This window comes from Plecotus auritus (assembly GCF_963455305.1).
Source record: "Plecotus auritus genome assembly, chromosome: 11".
NCBI lineage: Eukaryota > Metazoa > Chordata > Mammalia > Chiroptera > Vespertilionidae > Plecotus > Plecotus auritus.
The window spans coordinates 18,620,774-18,645,420 of record NC_137777.1 but is presented as its reverse complement, the minus strand read 5'-3'; the positions used below and the strand labels follow the sequence as shown (position 1 = coordinate 18,645,420).

At 37.8% G+C, this 24,647-nt stretch overlaps 1 protein-coding gene across 1 annotated transcript in view; it reads left to right on the top strand.

Annotated features, from left to right (window-relative positions):
• RSPO2 (R-spondin 2) overlaps positions 1 to 17,586 on the top strand; it is a 146,093-nt gene extending 128,507 nt beyond the window's left edge. Inside the window, exon 6 of the mRNA XM_080646682.1 lies at positions 15,789 to 17,586. Within this exon, the coding sequence (XP_080502808.1) occupies positions 15,789 to 15,904 (116 nt within the window). The 3' untranslated portion in view covers positions 15,905 to 17,586. The remainder of the gene's footprint in view (positions 1 to 15,788) is intronic.
• Positions 17,587 to 24,647: the final 7,061 nt, after the last annotated feature.

Sequence of the window (24,647 nt, the reverse complement as noted above, 5' to 3'; positions counted from 1 at the left end):
TACGTAAATCAGACATGTATACAAATACTTCGTTTTTTTCATCTGCTTCATTGCACTTAATTTTGCATGTATATAGTATATACAGGTGTATAACTGTTGGAGTTGATATTCCTGCAGAATAACACTTGGGGAAAGAACTTCTTACCCACATAACGTTATGTATTCAGATACTCCTTAATGGGGACTGATCTAATTCTACCTCTAAAATAAACGCTTGCTGGCACTAGGAAAGATGCATTACTCAGAAGGAAAGAGAATATTTCAGCCAGTTGGTACATTCAATTTATGAAATGCACAATTTGTGGAGTTATGTGGAATGAATTTGGGAAAGGATTTATACTCAAATACTTTTTACTTTAACTCTATTTTATTATCAAAGTCTGTGACAGAGAATACATTTATTTAAATTTTCCTGCTGGAAGAGCATTGGTTTTTTGGCTTTTCCTTATAAAGAGATCCAAGAAAGACAGTATGTGAAAGGAATAAGGAATCAAGGAAGGTTACTGAACTTGTCTGTGGCTTCTGGAAGTCCACACACTTCAGATACAGAATGAGTCAAACAGGAATTAACTAGTTTTTATTGCTTGAATCTAATATTACCAGATAAGTTGCCAATATACAGGGTGGGGCAAAAGTAGATTTACAGTTGTATGTGAAATACAAAGTTTATTCTTTGTTGTTAATCCTTTTCTGAGGATTTTTTCTCCATTGCTTTTCTGAGAGAGTGGAAGGGAGGGCGGGAGGGGAGAAAGAGAAACATTGGTGTGAGAGAGACACATCGACTGGAATGCCTCCCACATGGGTCCCACGGGGCAGACAGGAAACTAGCATCTCAGGTACATGCCCTTGACCAGGATTCGAACCAGCGACCCTTCAGTACCAGTGCATGAAGTTTATTGTTGTATTATTATTTATTAATTGTTGTATTATTTTTTCATACAAACAACTGTATGAAAAAATGCAGTTTTGCCCACCCCTGTATTCTTGAGTTAAGAGAATCCCTCCCCTTTGCTTTTTTTCTTTATCCCTTTGGTAATGTGAATGTGACCAGACACAGTTTAACCATAATAATAATTTCTTTTTCCTTCCTCCCTCCCACTCACTGAACAACTTCCCTCAACCAGATTTGTTTATTTCCATATTTTATTTATAAATACATTAACTGGGAGTGAGATAGTAATTTATGCTTTGCCCTTAATAAGAATTATTTTCCTGTATTTTATGGTGTAAAATCTGGACCCTTAAACGTTGTTCAGTGCAAAATGTTCTTTGTCAGAGCTAGAAAAATAGCATTCATCAGTAATGACTCCAACCCATAAACTTTTACCATAGGAATTTTGCAACTCATATTGAATTTACAATTTTTAATTCCTTAGTATTTTAATCTTATCTTTAAAGAAACTTATAATTTGTTGGTCATAATCCTAAAAAATATAATTTTAAGCTGTAAGATGAATACATATATGTTTATGTGGAAGTAAACTGTTCTCTCAACCAGTGTGCCCAGAGGGATATATTTAGATACACGTGCACTTAGGAATATACACACTCACATTTCAGAGAAATAGTGCTCAGTCATTTTAGGGTGGTTTGCTTCATTGCTACTGAAACTATTAGTGACTAAAGTTTAAGAATAAATGAATGGTCATTAAAATATAACTGCAGTTTTCCTTCAAAGAAATATTTGATTTATATTAGAATCAATTAACTTGTAATAAAACACTTAGATGGTGATCCCTGAGCATTAATTTTTTTATAGGATAAGTTGGAAACACATTAACTTAGGGCAATTAAAGTATATTTTTTACTTCTAAAAAAGTATCAAAATATAAGTGTTAATTTTTAACACTTACCACCTACACATTTTGTCTGTCTTGTATTATAATCAAACTGACTGGAAACGATTTCCAAAAGTTAACTCATCTTCTGAGTTCTGTTCACGCTGTCAGAAAAACGATTATCTAATTTTTGAAAATGGTAAAGCAGGAAAGCTTTATCACCTCTGTTCTCAGTAACTCAGTCTAGACCAGGAGTTATTATGGCTGTGTTACAGCTTTGTAGCTGTAATTCTATTTTTAATTAGCAACATAGGAAAAGGTAGAAAACAGTTGTTTTTAAAACATAACTTTGTATATATCTTGTGAGCATTGACATCATTTTTTTGTTGCTTGGAAAGGCATATTCTTTAATCTTTCCTCAAAGTTCTTTTTTTAATTGGTTAACATTTTCATTTTTAGCACCTCGTTTGGTCATGCTGGCTTGCATTGTTGAAAGCCAGGTAGGATGCAGTATTCAAGCACAGTAGATGGACAGTGCTTCCCCCACCTTACTTCCTCTGCAGGGTCCCTAACTTTCTAGTCACTGTTAATAGGCATTTAAAAAATTAAATTTATTGGAGTGACATTAGTTAATAAAATTATATAGGTTTCAAGGGTACAATTCTATGATACATGATCTGTATATTGCATTGTTTGCCTACCACCCAAAGTCAAATCTTCCCTCACCATCTATTTGACCCCCTTCATTCTTTACTACCCTCCAACCCCTTTCCTCTGATAACCACCATTATTGTTTGTATCTATGAGCTTTTCTTGTTTGTTCATTTGTTGCTTTCAGTTTTCTACCCCACATATGAGTGAAATCATATGGTTCTTAAAAGGCATTTTTAGACTGATAATTCAATTGCACTGATCTATTTAGCTTGCTTCAGAACAGATCCCTGAGCCTACCCTGCTAAGATTGTGAGAAGTTTGTCTTTTATAACATACTAGAGACCCGGTGCATGAATTCTGTGCATGGGTAGGGTCCCTAGGCCTGGTCGGCGATCAGGGCTGATCTGTGGGGTGACCAGCGGGGTGATCAGGGCCCCTGCTCATACCAGCCTTGGCTGGGCTGGTGCCACCTGCTCGCTGACCCTCCTCACCACTGCTGCTGGTCAGGGTCTGCCCCCTGGTGGTCAGTGCATGTCATAGCAACTGGTTGTTCTGCTGTTTGGTCTATTTGCATATTAGGGTTTTATATAGATAGACATAGAGCTCAATGATATTCTTTATATAGCTTTCTTGTCCAACTCTAGGGATGTCTTTCCTGAAATTTTAGTAGTTAGAGTGAGACTTTTCTGTTGGATATCTCATTCAGTGATGATTTAGTTTCAATCAGTTTGATTATGTCTTAATTTTTCCCATGTTATTTGTTAACTTTTGGTTTCTCACCTTTCCCTTTAACACCAAAATTGAATAAAACTAATTAGAACAATGCAAACATGGAAATAAGCAATGCTTGGGAAATACGACAGATACGTTTTGTGTATGTGTGTATGTGCACACATGCGTAGTAGCTTCTTTTGATTTTAGTTTATATGTGTAACAGTCGATATACTTTTTCTGGAGAGTGAAATACCATTTTAAGTTGAAGGGAAATAAACCCATTTTATGAAACATTAGTATTTTTGTGAAAAAAAAAATAGCAGTGTTTTGCTCTTTTATTATCTGGTGATCACAGACAAAGGTATTAGCAGTCGAAATAACCCAGCAAAGTATTAGACCTTTTGAAACCTTAGAAATGTGAAGTCTCTACGAATCGTCAGGTTCAGTTTTCCTATAATTGAAATCCATCACTGCTATTTGGTTAGTTGACAAAAGATTCTACAGTGACCAAAACATTCATCTGATCTTTACTTGTGCATAGAAACTATTTATTTTTGTAAGCAAAATATTTACTTTCCTTGTCCTGCAAGAATAACAAAGAAAATATGCCCTGGATTCTGATCTCATATCAAACCAATGATGGTCCTGGCCTCCATTTTATGAATTTTATGGCCCAGTCATTTAAATGAATGACCCGGTCATAGGGTTTGTGGGAGTCTGTGGTTAAAGAGAAGAGTGTAACACCTTCCTCCTCCTTCCTCTCTCTCAGGAGACCACATTTATTATATTACAAAGGTGACGGGAAAAGTATAGCATAATGGATAAGAACATAAGCTGTGGGATCAGACTACTGAGCTCAAATCTGAATTCTACCATTACTGGCAAGTGTCATCTTAGGTCACCTGACTTCTCTCATCTGTGGTTTCATCTGCTGTGAAGAGGGACTAACGACATTATCTATTTCATAGGGATATTGTTAGTATGAAGTTAGTTAACATGTGTAACACACTTAGTGCCTAGCACACAGCTAACACATCATGGTGATGATGATGACTTAATAATTTACAAGAACCTAATAGCACCTTTCTGAAAGAAGGAAAAGAAACTTGTAATATGCTTCCTCTGTCTGTAATACAACTAATGCCACCGTAATGCCTCTGGTATTTGTGTAACCTTGTCTGAGGGGTACTGTTCTTATCTTTCCAATTTTTTAAGTGGCAACTCTATATCTAGTTAGGAGGAAGCCCCGAACTTGATAATAATTTTAATTTTTTCAAGTGCAATTTTGTTTTCTTTTTCTTTTTTTAACTCTTTAGAATTTCTGCAAACCCACTAAACTGTCTGTCAAAACAGAACCTGTTCATTGAGTGAATTGAGAGATTCTGTAGAGTAAAGCTAGTCTCTGGAATCCAACTGCTGGGAGAAATGAATCTGCTGTAACAGGAGTGACCTGCAGCCCCTTCCCTTGAGCACAGAGATCAGGGACCCTTTGCCTGGGTGCACATTCCACTGGCCACAGGCAACCTGATTCCTGCTGCTTTCTTGGGGCATCACCACAAACAGAACCTGGGAAGGGAGTCCAGGCAGAGCGAGGACTTCATTCAGTTTGGAAGCTATTTCTCAGCTCAGTTGGGAAGGAGGTTGCAATGCATTCTGAAGCGCTCTCACCTAGCACTTCCTTCTTTCCCCTGTTCCCAAGTCCTTTCTTTCGCCCATGCCCTGTTTAGAAGAGCTTTATGCTCTAGACTTCCCTGTTATCTTAACTTTGCACTGAACCACCTCTGAAGCTAAAACAATAGCAATAATTCCAGATTTTCCCTCCTGAAGGTTTCATTCAGGATTCAGTGTATGGCTAGGGAACCTATGTTTTGAAAAAGCTCCCTGGAGGGTTCTATTTCTGGCCCATAAACTGGCTTCTGGAACCACAGGTCTAAACTCTCCCAATCCCAGTTGAAAAAGAAGCATGCTGTGTTTTCTTCCCTTGGGTTTTGCCAAGGACACACCGTTGACTCTGAATTGGAAATGCTAAATGTATTGCTTGACCTCAGGAAACTGAGGCTTTGAATGCCTTAACTCCAGTAAATAATTAATATGAAAAATACAGGTGTAGGCCAGGCCCTTTGGGGACCTAATGTGCCCCATGGGAACTCTGATATCTCAGGGCGCTGAGTGGGGAGGTTGATGCTTTTCTTCAGTCTAGTATATTAATTTGTTTGTTCAGCAGCCATTTTAATGATTATGAGATCAAAGAGGTTTGCTGGGCACAAGGGATCCAAAACGTACAGGTTTTAGAATCTGCCAGATGTTGGTTTGACTCAATGCTGAGCTATGTGATTTAGAGCTATTTACTTAACTTCTCTAAACTTATTTCCTCATGAGCAGACTGAAAATCATGCTTACCTTGTGGACCATTGTAAGGATTAGAAATAATACATGTGAGGTACCTCATATATGGCTATAATTTGTTCAGCATTTACGTGCCAGGTATAGTTTCTGGAACTTTACTAGTATATACATTGTCTTTACACCTCACAGCAATACTGAAGTGGGTACCAATGATTTTATCAGTTTAGAAATAAGAAAACTAACCCTCAGAATAAGTAACTGGTCCAAGATCACTAGCTTCTAAGAGGCAGAGGTCTTTTTTGAATCTATGGCTATCTGTCCTCAAGCCCATGTTCTTAACCTTGTGTCCTTGATGCCTGCCCAGTCCAGGGTCACATGACTGCTCCACCCCTCCAGGATAGACCTGGGAGTGACCAACCCATTGGCTGGCCAGGCCATCCATGACTCTATGGGTTAACTCGCAGGGGGAGCAAGGCATGTGGAATTCCTCTCTTGGGAATATGTGATTAAGGCAAAAGAGAACGAGGCTATTATAAGAGGGAGGTAAGCTGAAAGATCATGGAGTTTACTCAGGGTCAGGGTCACCTTCATAGACCACGTATAAGCTAAATTTGAGGGCAGTTGCTACGTGACACCCAGGAAGAACAAGAAAGTTCATTTTATGTTGGGTGAGAAAGACCACATGGCTTTGGGTCCAGCCCATATATCTTTGCTCTGACTCCCTTTATTAGGTGAAATAAGTGAATATCTATAAGTTAATTTGTGGAAAGACTCTTACCAGGACTCTATGGCATATATTGGTCTTAACTGTAGTTATTTGTAATTATTCACAAACTAGGGGCCCAGTGCACGAATTTGTGCACCTTGAAAGGAACTGTGGGCCGTGAGGCTGTGGTGGGCACAGGTGGGTTCTGGCCCATCCTCCATGCCCCCACCACTCCCATGCGCTGACGGCGCTGGCCGCACTCGCACCCGCTGACTGCGCAGAGCGATTGAGGCCGGCACCAGCAGCGGGTGTGAGCGGTGGCTGCTGCCCTGATAACCCCTCAGGAGCAGGGGGAAGTGGAGAAGCCCTCAGGGGCAGTCGGGGCCAGCCAGTGCAAGTGGGGCTGGCACCAGCAGCAGGTGTGAGAGCTGGGTGGGACCAAAGAATCTTCAGTAATCACCAGAGGCTTGCCCCAATGACAGCAACCGGCACCCCGCCTTGGTCTGGTGCCCCTGCTCACCTGCTCCACCATCTGGTCACAGCCAATGCCTGCCATGTTCTGCACTCTGCTGCCTACCATGTTCCACATGTGCTCCCTGGTGGTCAGCGCACGTCATAGCGACTGGTTGTTCCGCCGTTCAATCTATTTGCATATTAGCGTTTTATCTATATAGATATATTGCATGACATATCCATAAACATAAAATTAAAACAGAGGGTGGTAATTTGTATAATGAGGAAGGTTCAAGTGCTGCCCTGGGCACAGAGGAGGGAATGTGTTCATGAGCCTTTGTGGAACATGCTGCTCTTTGTTATTCTGTGCTGACTCCCTTCGTGTAAGGCCTACTACTTAGGTGAGCTGTAGGCTTGGACCGGTAGCCCATGCCTGACACAGCTGTCTTGCAGAAACCATTTCTGTTTTTCTTTTCATTTGTGTGTCTTCAAGTTCCATAGAAATTGTGTTGAATCCAAATTAAATAAATGCTTGCCATATGATTATAGTCCTGAATATCATTTCTTAGACTTTTTTTTCATTTAGTTAATGGTTATTGATTGAAGACCAAGGAGTAGGTATTAAATCCTCTTATTCTAATGGAATTACCTTAAAAGGTATCTTCTGTTATAGTATGAAGTCAGCTATGGAGGAACTTGAAATTCTTCTGATTATCCCATCGCACCTAATCAAATGAAATAGTTGTATCATTTTCTCTGCAAAACCTGATGTTTTTTTCTGACTTAATTTAGGAGTGCCAAATGAGCCTGATGGTTTTCTGCAAATTTTATTTATCTTGAGTAATTTTAGGATGCATAACTGCACAATGTTCTGGCAGGCAGTTGGAGTACTTCAGTTTTTTCATGATATTCAATTACGTGAGAATGTGTCGAAAGCACTTACAGTGAGTGCATGGTCCATGGTAGGAATGTCCACCATCTCACTTACCCGACCTAGGAAACTTTACAGATTGCATCTCGCTAAAAGGTAAGAAAAAGAATAAGCAATGAATCAATGCAGTGTAAGTTTACAGAATGTCAAAGTTACAGATAAGTTGTTATTTAGGCAGTACTTTAACAGTTCATAAAGCGGTTTCTTCAGTTATGAGGTGGCCAATGACTTCTCCTAGAATTTGGTCAGAGTAATGTTATTTGTCTTCTAATGTTTTTCTGCATTTCTTGAAAAACTCCTCTGTGTCCTTATCCAGTGATTTTTAAAACTATAAAAGTATCTAAGACACTGAAACCTAGTTCCAAGCCCAGCTCAGCTGCTAATTAGCTGTAGCAACTTGGATAGGTCACCCTGGTTTTTCTGTACCTCACTTGCTTCATATTTAACCCCTCCCCGCAACACAGCCAGTTGTTTCTGGTGCTGGGAGGCCAACTTGATCAGAACCCTTTGTCAGGACTCACCACCTAATCAGCTTTCATACTTGATATCAGATCTATGCACCAGATAATAATGAATATCATTGTTAATTTCACAACTTCATTCTTATAAATAAGAGAGCCAAGGAAAGGACTTGTTCTTTGCAGGTAATTTAGGATAATTTTCCCATAAGAAAATACTACTTGGGTTTATAATAATGCATCTTTCTCCAAATCACTGTTTGAATAGCAGATTCATCTTTTCTTTTCTCCTGTCATTCCCTGCCTTTACTCTCAAACATCTTTAAAAGCAGTGTGTAATTATATCTTTCCTTGTCTTGCTACTATTCTTTACTTTACCAAAGAGCTTAACTCTGCCTGGAAAGAAAGAAGGGCCTCCAATTGGGGTTAAAATGAAGTATGTAAGAAGTTAGAGCCCCAAAGCTCCTATGTACATTTAAAAAAAAAAACAAAAAAAAACCAAAACAGGGTACTCTTACATTACAATAAAAGTGAATTAGTGCCCCCTTGTGGTAGAGTTATGTATTTATTCCTTCACACAAGTGCATTTACGCAGAGCATTATTTTAGTTTTCACTACCCTGAAACACTCTTGGTCCTTTACAATGAACCTAAAGTATTTATAAAAAGAGCTCTGGATATTTTTGAAACAAATGTATCCTAATTTATTTATTTTCACCTATCTTAAACGCCATAGACTTTTGTCTTTGAACTGATTTTTCATTTCTCTGTTTGAGGTACCAGATATCTTTGAGTTTATATTAAACAAATCATTGGAATGACCAATGTTATATGGAACAAATCCAAATCTCATTGAAATTACTTTTCTGTAGACCTTACCACTTCAAGTGAGTTGGGAGGGGCTTGGGAATATCTTATTGCCCCTTCAGAATTCTTGTTATATGCCTGAAGAACAATTATTTTCTTCAGGGCTATAAATTTTGAAATACCATGTGCAGGAAATCTTATTGGTGGTATAATTAACTTATAAAGGCTCAGGTGATCTTCAGAATTAGCTTTTCTTCCAACTTCATTGTTTTGAACATGAAACAAGATTTTTAAACTAAACGAACTTCCTTTCAACAAAATAGGTAGCAGACCTCACGCCTAATAAAATGTGTTATATAAGAAAACTTGAATGGTCTTAAAGACAAAGAAAGCAATTTCATACTATTTTTTTTTACAATAAAAATATGGCAAACTTGTACAGATAGAACATTAAGACAGAATTGCTTATTGAAATAGTGTAAATCTATAGCAGTAAATATTCTGAATTTTGAATGATTTTCACATTTGTATGTTTAGAGAAGTGCATTGTCATTTATTATTTTGGATGGTTTTCACTCTTCACCAGTAGCCTTGTAAGATGGACAGCTACTTGTAAGTTATCTCCAGATTGTGTGTAGACTTTTAAAACACATGCACTTTTATGAAGATGAAATGACCTGAGATTCAAGATGCCCAGTAAAAGTCTCCTTTGTAGATAGCTTGTTATTTTTCAACTCATTTGTTTCTATATTTTTCCTGAAAGAAAATTTGATCACAGTCATCAAATAACCATTTAGGGATTTTCCAGTTCTTTCCAAAGACATCTGTCTGTGAAATGTTTTTAGTGAAAAAGGTGTTATTTCTTTTAAAAACCCAAAGAAACAGATAAATGTTACTAAAAATGACAAGGAACTTTGTACTATAAGGAGCCAAAAATTAATTCCTTTGCTTTTCTCAGAGTTCTAGCTAACTTTACTCTCCTCTGACTTCTAGCTAATGTGAATCAATAACCATCAAGATATGTTATCCTGAATTATTATAGACAGTGGGAAGAGTTTTATCTTAGACTATATAGAATATCCTGTGGTAGATGCCAATCATGCTCCCCATACTTGGACTCCTTTCTAGAAAAAAAAGAGCTTCATGAACTAATATATATTATTTTTAAAAAACTTTAGAATTGGTATACAAACATATTAGTTATATAGTTTCAGGTGTACAATATAGTGATTTGACATTTTTATACCTTACAATGTGATTACCCCCATAATCCTAGTAATCATCTGTCACTGTACAAACTTTGGTATTGACTATGTTCCCCTTCCCTCTTTTCACTCATTCCCCACCCCCTTCCCTCTGGTGACCATCCCTTTGGCTTCTGTTTCTATGAGTCTGTTTTTGTGTTCTTAATGTCTGTTTAGGTCCAATAGTTCCTAAGCTTTTATATATCTTAGATTCATTTATGATTGGTCACTCACTAGAGAATCTGCTTACTGCCCTAACTGGTTTTGCTCAGTGGATAGAACTGCGGACTGAAGGGTCCCAAGTTCGATTCTGGTCAAGGGCATGTACCTTGGTTGTGAGCACATCCCCAGTAGGGGGCGTGAAGGAGGCAGCTGATCGATGTTTCTGGCTCTCTATCCCTCTCCCTTCTTCTCTGTAAAAAAAAAAAAAAAAAAAAAAAAAATCTGCTTACCACTACAGTAGAAATGTTTTAGTATTACAAGGTTTTCCTTATAGCTATTTATGTAAGTATTAGGAACATGCAATTATTCTTGGACATACATGTAATTGTTGTGGTTTTAAAATACAAAATGCTTCTTCATAGTTGAAAACACACTGCTTTGGTAGTCAGAAAAATTGTAAAAGGGCACTTAGGTAATTTACAGGTTTTTTCAGAGTTATGGTAAACATCTTTATGCATAAATTTCTGCCCAAGTTTAGATTATTTTCCTAGAATGGATTCCAAGATCTCGTTCAAAAGTTATGAACATTTTTGCCCTGGCCAGGTAGCTCAGTTGGTTGGAGCATTGTCCCGATACACCAAGGTTTTGGGTTTGATCCCCAGTCAGTCAGTGAATGAGTAGATTAATAAATCGATGTTTCTCTTTCCCTCCCTAAAATTCAATTTTTAAAATGTTATGAGCATTCTGATGCTCTTTTTACACTTGCCAAATGGCTTTTCAGAAAGGCTGTCTGCATCAATTGCATATTCTCAAACTGAATCCCAAAGCCTGTCTCATCACATTCTCACTAGCTTTACATATTTTCACTCTTAAGCATCTTTGCAGTAGCAACTAATTTTATTTGGTGGTTTTGATTGTGAAATTTGATTGTTTAAATATATTTATTAGCTATTAGCTATTTTTTTATTTTTTTATGAATTGTATTTAGGACTTTTGTCTATTTTCATATGAGCTTTTAAAAATATTTTAGGAACCAGCTGGCATTTTTTTCCCCAGGGAATCATCAATCACTCTTAAATAAATAAATCTCTGTTGCTACTCATTCTTGGGCAAACTCAAGTTGCCCATATGAGAGAAAGTAATGGCCCAGTTGCTATTCACTGTCTACAACTCAGTCCCTCTGCTTTTAGATGTGGAGGCGACCTTTTATGTTCTGCCTACAGTGTGTGTGTCCTCTTCTGTAGGACAACATTCACCAATTGGTGGTTACACAGGCTTCTTGTCTCTCAATGTTAGCTGCTTTGAAGGATGACAATCTCTTTGAGGTGATCCCTGAGTCACCATAATGAATTTCATGAATGCAGTGAAACCTAGGTTTTAAGTTAGCATCACAAACTTATTAAAACGTAACAGAAATTGGCCCTGGTTTTAGGTGATGACCTTTGTCATCATAGTTGTGGCTCTAATACTGGTCATTACAGTTAACTGTATTTGTCATTATTGTGGCTTCTTCCCCCAGTGTGTATATATCGAAGCTTTTATTTTTTTTGCTAGTCACAGTTACTGAATTTTTTTCTTTAGTTTTCTTCCATTAGAAAGTCTTCCTCAAATACTCAGTAATCATTATGGAAACGCTTCACAACCTTTGTGCCTCACGGATGGATGTATTGTTCCAAAGATGAAAAGACTTTTATCTAAACTAGTAAGGGGGAAAAACCATCTGAAGCATTTCCTTGTATTGGAGAGCTTACAGAAGAATAAAATCCATGTTTGACTGACAGGGGAGTCAGTATTTTCACAGCTTCATGTAATTTGTGAGGCTGCCTGATATCTTGGTTCAAAATAATCTATCCTGTTTCTGATTCTAATAGCAGTAATCTACAGCTGGACGTTAGGAGTATTTCCATAAGGCACTGCTCACCTTTCTCTGTAGAAGAGTTGATAGGTTATCCTGTTGGACCATTTCCACATGTGTGCAAGTCAATGTAATTACGTTGGTTAGAGTGTGGCTTTGATAATACCGTTCTAACTTTGTTCATTTTGATGATAATCTTGTCTTGCCAGTGGTATTTTACTCATCTTCCTTTCATCCCAGGAATATAATCTTTTCTAACGGTGCCTCATAACTTTCTAGTGAAAGATGACTATAGCATCTTCTTTCTATAAATGTAGAAACCGAGAATCACAAGTATAATATTGCACCAGACACCTCGGTCCTAACACAGTGCCTACCTACCAGGTTTGCTTCCTCCCAGAGGAGGCCTTCTCTATGAAATCCATATTGCTTTGCTTTAAGAGCTAGTTGTCTTCTTGCATTCACATAACAGTGCTGAAGAGATCTGCTCTGTAGATCAGATTCTCTTCGATCTTGAAGAGATTCACTCAATAGTGATTTGTCAAGGCACCTGCATTCTTAAAGCACTCAGGACAAAGATACGCATAATTTGTCATTAGTGTTGGACATACCTGGAGGCTGACGATCTCCTCACAAAACTCAGATCTTTTCTGCTGATCTTGGGGAATGTATTTTCCAAGTTTTCTCTTGTGGACTAAAAAGCAAGAAAGTTAAAATCCATGAGTTGAATTAGTTTTTGGGTAACTGGCATCAAATTTGCCTTTAAATGCTTCCTGTATAGGTGAATATTCTTGAAAAAATGTGCAACGATCTGATGAAAGTCTAGAAGTCATTCTCTGAGTCTAATCTACCCACAGATGTAAAGAAGTTAAGTGAAAACATAAGTTAGCATGCTTGTATATTCAATGTGTTATTTTCAAATATATAAATAAGAACAGGGATATATTTTTGTTAAATCTTAGCAGAGATCAGAAGAAAGTATGTGCAAGACTCTTTTTATACCTTTTGTTAGGATATGTTTCAATATTCTTTTATTACTTTGAGTTGGGCTTAAAGTCAAAACAACCTACTATGGACCACAAAATATTTTCAGTTAATTTAGGCCTATCCGTGGTCAAATATTGGCTAACTGTCTTAATTCTTTGGTATTTGCAATATGTCTTACATGAGAAATGGGGCTGACCAAGAACAAAACCAAGCAATGAGCCAATAGTACAGAGACGTCATTCAAAAGAGATTGCTGAGGAAAGTTTTAGGGTTACAATTAGGTCTCCCAGAACATCTGTAGTTGGAACAGGTACCATATGACTTATTGCCAATAGAATAATTGTACAATTTGAAAAATTATCTTATATAAGTTTTCAGAAGCATTGTTGAATTTTTGGCTACAATATGAACAGTTTTATGCAAATATTGAATAACTTCTCTATCACACACAATATTATATCAGCCAGCAAATCCAAAGACCATTTGATATTGACAGTTACATCAGAATAATATATTAGGTAAATGACATGAAATTGACCCTCTCTTAAAATGAGTTTCCACTAATTTAGCTTAGATTTGCTGTTAGTGAAAGTAGTGCACATTTGATTCCCAACTAAAATCATTTATATAAAGATTTGAAATGGTGACTGTGAAAAGCTTTATTTAAATAACATATTCAGTATATTTTTATCTTAACAGAATATACTTTAAAATCAAGGAACGTTGGCATTATTTCCCATTCACTGGATTTCAATTTGCTTTTAAAGAAACCTCCAGCCTTTAAAGAAATGAAATTTAAACTGAACTTTTCAATGTAGTCAGCAATGACTTTTAAAGGATTTTCTGTTAAGAGTAAATATAGATCTAAGAAAAACCTTCATATAACTTTATCATTGAAGCTTCTTTTTAAATATTCTATTTAATATTAAATATTTCATCTCTCTGCCCTCATTAAGTGTGTCTCATCATCAGATATGGTGTTATTAAATAGTTGTAACTTTACAGTTGTTTTTTTTTATTAATGCTGGCTTGGACTAAAGCTTCATTGGGTAGGATTAACTATATTTAAAGATGGCAAAATGCCATTATAACATTAATGCCAGAATTTAATGAGAACCAGAAGTTAACTTCAAGGACCTTCATAATTTAATATGAGGGCATGATCATATTCTGATTATTTTACTGTAGTGTCCTATTAAAAATAAGTTATTCTTTTTACAATCTTTTTTTCTTGTGATAAAAGTTTTACTCAGCAAACACTTAAGTATCCACTACTTGGCAACTATGTGCTATAGTCTTATCAGTGAGACCGTTTTCCACCCTCAAAATAAAGCCTTTCTGATCAAAAAGAGCAGAAACGAGAAACACCTCCCTTACGCAGGACTCTCGTGGCCTCTTGATCTAGAATGTCTGGTTTCCTGAGGCATGCATTTACCTCTCTAATCTCTGGTCTGTTTCTCCTTCATTTCTCACATCGGTCATCTATGTCCCTGACATGAAAAGGTCTGGGAAGGTTGGAGAGCATGGATTACAACTGGATGTCCTGGTTGTGGTACTGATTACTATGGTGTCTCACAGGAAAAGCTTTGAAGAACTACACGATAAAATTGGACATAAGGACAGGGGGGCGAGCTGGCTGTAGGATTCTTGTCTTTTGAGGAAAAACCTTCCTGTACTGAAGATGTATAGTGATGACTCGCTTTCTGTAAAACGCAAGTGAACTTTATTAATTTCCTGCTCTAAAAATGATCCCTGTGTGTTTAGAACTCAAAGAGAGCAATGGACCTAAAGCAAATGTCTGTGTTCCTTATTTTTTTCATAATCTTATGTACACATACTTGCAAAGAAATGCTGAAGCCTTCTAAAGACCGTGATGCATAACCACAAGATGTAAGAGGTGAAATACAGCAGAGGTATAGGGAGAACTGCACCCCAAACTCCAACTGTTTAGCTTGTGCTCCGAGCTTCCCAGTGACCAGGGCAAAGAGAACCAACAGGAGAGCATGGTGTGACTTTCTGCTTGTCAGACACAGTCCACCAGTTCTTCAGAAACAAGCTTTTCTCTTGCTCTCAATAAGAACAACTGGTCTAGGCGATTTTTATAAGAAGCCATAAGCCACACCATGAATGATGGCCTCATAAATTTTTATAGAAAATAAAGTATTCCACATATGTCATATCATATATTGGCCTTTGGAGAACACTGAGGGAATAATGTTAAAAGCAAGACATTTGTTTCTCCTGTGGGGCAGGGCGAGGGGGGGTTTGAAACTTCTGGTATATTTACTGTAGATAGATGCTTATTTTCTTTTTACCCACTGACATGTGGAGCAGGAGAAAGATGTAAAGATGTCTAGTAAAGGGTAGCATTGTTAAAAGTAGGAGGGGATAAGTGAAATTTTTGTGGCAGGATGATATTTGCAAGACTGATCAGGCCACTGGGAGGTGTTTAAATATGCCAGTTCCCTGTAACAGGAAGATCAGTCTCTGGTTTAGACAGCATATCCAATTTAGTAAATTATTATTATTCCGTCAAAATTAATGTGAACAATTTTCTCTTTGAGGCTGCTTTTTCCATAGGTGATGTTTTCCAGATGGGCTTTGTGTAAAACTCTTAATGTTTTATGTTTTCTTTCCTAGAAAAAGAGCCTTTTCTCTCACGTCTTCATTTCTCTCTCTCTCCCCCCATTGTAGGGAAGAGAGGGCCAAAGGCGAAGGAGAAGAAGAACAAGAAGAAGAAGAGGAAGCTGACAGAAAGAGCCCAGGAGCAGCACAGTGTCTTCCTCGCTACAGACAGGGCAAACCAGTAAAATAGACACGTCGGGTGGATTTTTTTTTTTTTTTTTTTTTTTTTTTGCAAAAGTGCACAAAGCTACTCTCCACTCCCGGACACTGGTGCACGGTGTTTGTGCTGCTCTGACCGGTATCCATTCCCAGTGACATTGTGAAAGGAGGAGCCGCCATGGCCTCTGTTATTTATGCTTTGATTTGCAGCTGCAGACTGTGAAGGTGGGAGCTTGTGACCTGCATAGGAGGAAGCAGGAGTTGAGTGTACAGCATGGGACTGGGCTCGGTGTGCACCACCACCAAGTGTGAGGCTGCAGACCACCACTGGAGAACGGACTTGTGCATATTTATGGGAAGGAAGATGCTCAACAGGCAAAGTGCTATTTCACTTGTGCCCTCTATTTCTCACATTGTGCACTGTCAAGGATACATGTATGTGGATATCTGCTTAATGTTACCACATGTTCTCGGCATCTGTTCCCTTCAAACTGTTGTGGGATGGAACTGTTCTTAGCTGGGGATATGCTACAGGAATTCCTGCTCAGTTTCACAGCGGCTCTGATATGTACATATTCCGCTGGGGCTACGCATAAACCTCTTATTTACTGTATATTTATGCTCTCTTATGTGTAACAAGTCATACCTGATTAATAGATGTCACTTTGTTTTTTAGTGGTTCCTAACTGTCGTCCGGTAAATGGCTGTTCTAGTTTTGAGAATTGACAAATGTTTTGTTGCCCCTTGAACCTTACCTTTTCTTTTCTTTGTGGGCTTATTTCTCACTGTAAGGATAGGATAAGCTAGTTTGTACATAGGGTCAAATGACCGATGTCAAAGAATGTATCTCCTCACAAGATAAAGCAGCATCTGGCAGTCAGAAACGAAGTCCCTTTGAGTCTAAGATGGGAGACATGAAACACACCTGAAACAAGAGGAATTACATGCAGCCATTCCTAGTACTCATCATGCAACTTCACAGGCCAGCTAGAGAACTTTCCAAACTTCAGTATGTGTATATGCATCATTTAAAGCAGTCCCTGACTTAGTGACAGGGCACCTACCAGTATTCTTGGGTCACTGTAGGAGTTACCATCATAAGACTATGCTTTGGATCTGAGGAGAAAACAAGATGAATTCCTACAACTGCTGGTCAGATCTTAACAGGTCCCCGTGGAGCCAGAATGTATTTCATATCTGAGATGGGGTGGACAGTGTGGGAGATCCTAGGGGACGGTTTCAGAGTTGTGGTTTCAAAAACATCCTTGTCCCGTTGGGGGAATCGGCTCTTAAAGGATTTTGAATTGGCTACTTCTAAAAGCATCATTATCGCCCTGGATGATCCAAAAGAAATGGTTGCAGATTTTTGAGGAAAACACAAAGCAAGGTAAAGCCTTTCTCTCACCTTGCATTGGCAAAACTACCTCTTTAGCATTTTGGTTAACTTTTGAGTCAAAAGCATCTTACCAATAAGTATAAATGTCATATACATCATTATGAAAATATTGTTATGAGATAAGCCATATATGAATGTTGTATTCAACTTTAGGGTTTGCATTTAATCCTGAAGTGTTCACCTCCTTTCACGTCTATTTACACTATATTCCTATTGCTAAGCAGGGAGGGGGCTCTTGTATAGTGCTTCATTGTTAATAAGTCAATACCTGTTCTGTTTCTGGGATGTTCTTTTCATGCATTAAAAAACTTCAAAAGTATTTGTGGAAATTTGCTTTTCTTTTGAGATATATTTAGGAAAAAACCCAACACTTTAAAACTCTACCCTCAAATGATGGTCCTTAAAAAATTTTTTTTCAAACCTATGCTAGTAACTACATCTAAGGCACTAACTAGGTTAGCTATAAATTACATGGTAGTGGAGTAGTTAAGAGTGGAGATTTTAGGAACTAACAAAATAGAGGCAGACTCATAGATAAACTGTCTCAAGGGTGGGGGTGGGGAATAGGCTGGGGGGATTGAGTAAAAGAAATTCATGGACATAGACCACAGGGGGGATAAATGATGGATAGAGACTTGGGGTGGTGAACACACAATACAGTGTACAGATATTTGTTAGGGATTTGTGCACCTGAAACCTGTATAATTTTGTTAATCAGTGTCATTCTAATAAATTAGATAAAAAGGGAAAATTAGAAAAAGGAAACTTTAGAGCCAGACTGAGTTCCAGTATAGACTGAGAATAGCCTGGGGCAAATTATTTAATTTATCCAGGTCTGTTTACTCATCTGTGAAATGAAGGTAATAATACCTACCTGCAGGGCTGTGTTTTAAGGGCTGACTTTAGTAAAATATGTATAGGATTGTGTTTTGAGGATTAAATCAGGTAAAATGTGTAAAGTATGGTCAACATAGCATGATATATACTAAGCACTACATAAGTTGTTACCTGTTATTCTTTTTAACTACCTCTGTCCCTGGCTATTATTTTAAAATATTTCTCAAAAAAAATGAATATGTGTATGAAAGCATCAGTTCCCTTCAATTTACTGTTTGATGCCTGGACATTATTTGCTCAAACTTTTATTCTCATGGGAATTGATATACAGCTGTAACACACACACATGCTACAGTGTAATTTGTAGCTTCAGGGCAGTTATAAAAAGATCTGGTGGTTTCCCACAAATAGATATACCATTTCTATACTGTATACAATATATATGAGTAGAATATACGAAACTGGTTTTCTTCCCAATATTTTCACGTAGCTTAGCGTCTATAAAAGTAAAAGATGGGACTACAACTTTCACAATTCAGAGGTTTGAGTGGGGTGGGTGAAATGGAAGAAGGTGATCAAAAGGTATAAAATTCCAGTTATAAAAGTCATAGGGATCTAAGGTACAGCATGGTGACTATAGTTAGCACATAGCTAACTGCATATTGAAAGTTGCCAAGTTTATACATTTTAAATATCCTCATCACAAGAAATAAAAATTCACAATTCAGCACTTAAGAAAAACCAGTTTTATAAATGTTTTTTAAGATGCTAATATCAGTCATGCTTACAAACATGGAATTTTCATGTCTTGCTGGAGACATTGGAGAAAAGTTAACACTTAGCCTCAAGTGTGTGATTCCTTCTCCAATTTTTTTTTTTTTTTTGCTTTAAAGGGGAGCTGAAAGCAAGAGAAGTAAATAATACTTCTGTTCATTTTAAAGAAGTTTGTACACAGTGAATACTACTTGACAATATCATGTTAGAAAAGGCATAATTAGCAACCCTGTGAACGTATCTATATCTTAAACCTCATCATCCTTCCTCTCCTTTCAAAGGCATAACCATTTATTCCACTTCTACATTTGACCCTATTCCCTCTTACTTTTTTGAGATGTTCAGTATCTATGCCTTTCTTCACTCCTTCCTCTCCCTTTGACTTCAAGTTCTCTTTTATTCAAGTTCTTCATTGTTCAGTATCCCGAAAAAGCAGTTGACATTCACTGATGTCTTCTCCCATTCCCCATTTTCATCTTAACTCATCATAATCTTGTTTCTTCTCCACAACTGTATTGTAATTGTTCTGATAAAAGTAGCAATGACAGTTCACTTGCTAAATTCAAGCAAAATGTTTGTCTCGATCCCTTTTTGTGTGTCCTATCTGCTATTTGAATCAAGTTTGACTCTACTGTTCCCATTACTTTAGGAATTTTGCTTCTCATTTGGCTTCTGTGACATTCCTACCTTGGCTTTCCTACTTCTCTGGCTTCTCCTTTTCAGTTGCCAAGCTATTTCTAAGCCTAAATTTAAAATATTGATATTTCAGAGGTTAGTTCACTATTTAATCTTTTCACCTCCTCATTCCACTTGGGAAGTCTAACCTTATGATTTCAAATACCACCAGCATGTTGGTGCTTTCCAAACCAATTTCTGTTGCCAGATCTTTGGTAACTATTTCTAAGCATCTCCTAAAATATCTTGACCAGGGAGCCCCACACTTACCGCAAGTTCAATGTATTGAAAACTGAACTTAAGACTGTATCAGTCAGTGTCTAGTCAAGGAAATATACTAGTCTGCGTATTTCAAACAGGGAATTTAACACTTGGAATTGGTTACATAGATAATAAAGGAAACAAGAAGCATGGCGATGGCAAGACAATCCAGAGATTAGCAACAGCAGGAAGCCACTATCACCCGTAAGGCAAGAGGGATAACAGGAAGTGGTGACGTTTCCAGAAGGTAGAAGGCAAGGCTGTCCAAGGAGAGCTGGAACAATAGTCGAGGCTAGAGCTATGACCACTGAGGAAACTGGAACCAAAGACAGAAAGCTTGTCTGGAGGGAGCTGAAATCTTGGAAGAAATCTGGTCACCCTAAGAAATGTTGTCTGTAGCAAAGTGAGAGAGAAAAATACCTTGGCTTCTCCCAACCTTTCAACCTCCAGTCCCCCACCAGCATCTGCCATTGCCTAAACCTGCCTGGAAACTAGAGAGCCTGGGTAATGTGGTTCTTTGTGATGCTGACAAGCACTGAAGTGCAGAGATAGACTCAAGATCAAAGAAGCAAATTACCTACTTAATTGATTAAAGAAAAACTCGTATATTCATTATACTCCCATTGTCTCTAAGTCTAATCCATTTATTAGACTCTATCTACCTCAGAAACCTTTGTTGAATTTCTCCCCACCTTTTCACTTGCTTTGTCCTAATCCTGTTTGGTCCTCTTTTTCTCTCTTCTGAACTATTCATCATCATCCTAAATATTCTTATCCCACTTTCACTCCAATTTTTTTATTTATACATCTCCATTTATTTTTCTATTAATATATTTGTTCTGCTATTCTCTTGTTTAAATACTATCCTGTTCCATGTGGAATAAAATATTAAACATTTTTCATTTGAATACAGTGCCCTTTTAATTTCCTCTTCCTCTATGTATCTTGTGGGGATCAAGAAAAGCCTGAATGGACTGTGATGATCATTATTATAAAATCTCCTTGGGTTCCTTTGGTAAACACATTAGTTGATAGCCCTTGAATCATGAAGGCAGAGATATCACAGTAATTACGGCTTTGAAAGTAGGTGGTAAACATATGAAATCTGATTTAGAGGTTGAACAGTCTGAAAAATGTGTCAAAGATTTGAGTTAACTTATCAGAAAGTCTAGTTTCATTCTTTTGTAGTGGCTTTCCAATTTTCCCAATACCACTTATTGAAAATACACAGAAGAAAATATAGGTGCTAAACCTGGTCTCAGAGCATTTTTTGTGAACTTAAAGGCAAGGGAAGTAAAAGCAAAAATAAATGAATAGGACTATTCCCACTAAAAAGCTTCTGCACAGCAAAAGAAACTATCAACAAAATAAAAAGGTATCTGATTGAATGGGAGATTTGCAAGCAATACCTTGATAAGGGACTAATATCCAAAATATATAAAGACTCATACAACTCAACACCAACCCCCCATGCCCCAAACAATCCAATTAAAAAAAATGGGCAGAGAACCTGAACAGACAATTTGCCCAAGAAGATATGGCCCATACATATATGAAAAGATGCTCAACTTTACTAGGTATAAGGGAAATGGAAATCAAAACCACAATGAGACACCACCTCACATCTGTTAGAATGCCTATTAGCAATAAAACAAAAAGTGTTGGAGAGGATGTGGAGGAAAGAGAACCCTGGCACACTGCTGATGGGAATGTTAAACTGGTGCAGCCTCTGTGAAAAACTGTATGGAAGTTCCTCAAAAAGTTAAGAATCAAGCTACTGTATGACCTAGCAATCCCTCTTCTGTGTATCTCCCCCCCCCCCAAATTTTGAAAACACCTATTTATAAAGGTATATGTACCCCTATGTTCACGGCAACATTATTCACAATAGCCAAGACATGGAAACAGGAAGGTGAAAGATAGGATTTGATCTAAGTACTTAGAAAATCAGTGGAGGATTTAAGCAGCTTAATGATGTGATCAGATTCTTCTGCCATATTCACTTGGGCTGCAGTGTGGAAGGTGGATATTCAGAACAAAGGCAGAGAGACCGGTTTTTGCAGTAATCAGATGAGAATTAGTGTGACTTGGGCTGGTGGGTGGCAGTAGAGGAGAGAAGTTTGGATTCAGGACATAGATTGGCAGAAGAGCCCGCAGACTTGCTGATGAGTTGCATGGAGAGGGTAGTGGTGAAGGGAAAAAAGGAAACCATTATGTCTCCTAGGTTTCTTGCCCTAAGCCCGTGGTCGGCAAACTCATTAGTCAACAGAGTGGCAAACCGCGGCTAGTGAGCCGCATGTGGCTCGCAAGCCGCAGTTTGCCAACCACTGCCCTAAGCAACAGAACATATAGGGAAGATGGGGAAAACTGGAGAATAAAAATAAGCCATTTTCACATGCTAAGTTTAACGTGCATGTTAGATATTTATGTGGAAATACCAAGTAGGCAGCTGGATATAAACCTGGAGTTTAGGGGAAAGTTCAAGGCTAGAAATACACTATTTGTGGGATATCAATATATAGATGCACTTAGTACCAAGGAACTTTATGGGCTGACCAGAGAGAGAATGTACAAGGGGAGAAAAAGAGGCTTAGAGGCACCAAGCCTTAGATGTTGACCAGAGAAGGCGGCACCAAGAGAGAGATTGTGACAAAGTGTCCAGGGAGGAAAACCAGGAGCAGGTAAGTCACTAAGAGTGACCAAGGGATTCAAGACTTACATAGTTCTCTTGCCCCTTATTTTAGAATAAAAATATCAGGATAAGTGAAGGGCAATTAGGAAAAATTTGTAATAATTACGGAGTTTGGACTTCTCAAATATTTTTCCTCATTGTACACTCCAAGAGCAAAACTTAAAAGCTCCTTGAAAATGGTTTTGATGTAAAAAGAACGTAAAATAAGTCAATGCTTAAAAACTTTCGAAACTACTCTTCACATAAATGTGATAATGATACTTAATTTCAGGTTACCATATCACCTACCAATTTCATCTACATTTATGATGAAATAATTATCTCAATGACTCTACAAAGAATTTTCCTTTATTTCTTTAAAATTTAATAAAATATGTCAAATGAACAACAAAACTAGTCTGTGAATTATAGGTCCTTGGGTTTGTAATTTTCAACAATGAGGATTTTTAAAACTTGTAATTATTGAGATACTTTGGTAACAACTCTCGGACATAAGAACATACATGTTTGAACAGAGACACCTACAATCATGGTATTTAACTGAAAAGTGTTTAAAGTATTTTTTTTCAGAGTTCAGTACGTAAAATAGGATAACTAAAGTTTTAGGTACTTGCATGACACTTAATAAAATAAATATGTTCTTAATCTTTTTCCCCATCACACATGCTTCTCCCAAGTTTACTCTTTCCTACATCTATCACCTGGGAAAACTAAATGTGACAGGGACTTCTAGTGCTTAGTTACATCTAGTTCTTTCCTTCCTGACCACCAAGCAGCAGTCCATTTCTCAGTTCTCTTGTAGTTAGATGAAGCCTTGTGATTTATTTTAACCAAAGGAATCTGATTGGGAATTGCATGAAACTGCAAGGCTGGGTCACGTAAGAGCAAGTACAAGTTCTGCACAATTTCTTTTCCCATTTGGCTGGGATCACAAAGGTAGAGCTACAGGTGAAAGCAGCCTGCATCTGAGTCACTGCCTCGAAAAGAGTTGCCTTGGGTGGTTGCCCAACCTAAATCAGACTTTGCATGAGCAAGGAAATAAACCTTTATTGTACTAAGCCACTGAGGTTGTGCAGTTATTGGTACCGTAGCATGGCCTGACATTATTCTGTAATGCCATTTTTCATGGGGTCAAGAAACTATATTACTTATTAGTTGAAACATGATCAGCAAAGAAAAGCAGAAAAGTCAAAATGATATTTGACTAGAATAAATAACTTACATAAGTTTAGAGTTAGAACAATGACATCTACTTTTAATGAAGCATTGCTCTCATTTTATGAAAGACATTGGCATTCTGATGATGGTGATAAAATAACATTGTAAAACTTTTTCAAAGATTTCTACAATATGGTTAGATGGCCAAGGTGCACATAACCTTCATAGTTTTTCTCCACATATCTACCATATTCAACAAGTGTAGGCAACCTATAGAATGCTACTAGTGAGAGGCCAACCAGGATTAAGGTTCCCGTACTCCCCTCTATCCGCAGACACATGAACATACAGTTACATAGGGAGCAATTACCACTGCTGAGTAACTCCTACACATTGGGTGAATGAGAAAATACCCACATCAAATGGGCAGATAAGGCTGAGACACACCCTCACCTAACCCAAACCCCAACATAGTGCCATTCAATCGAGAGGAAACTCCCAACTCCCAGCTTCTCCCTGGGAAGGGAAAGATTTAGCACCCCAACTTTAAGACTCCATGAGAAAAGGGACCTCAAAATACCTTGCTTTGAAAGTCAACAAGGCTTGTATCCAGAAGACTCACAAGACTATAGTAAAAAAAAAAAAAAAAAAAAAAAAGAGCCAGTAGTTAATGAATGGGAACACTCCCATGGCTATGCCCTCAGGGCACAGTGCAGAGGGAACTGCAAAACTGCCCATCTTTCAGTCTTTTCCCCAAATGGGTCCGTCCAGCTGCACACTTTGAAAGCTGCTGCTGCCTGAGGTTCAGGCTTCTAATTTAGCACATATCTAGGGGCTGCCTGTGATCCTCCCCAGAGACCAGGGAAACAGGCAAATTGCTCCACCACCTTTGCTCTGTAGCCCACTACAAGTCACCAGTATCTCCCTTTTACAGATATTTCATGACCCAGTTTTCATGATTGCCTAGGAGGGATGG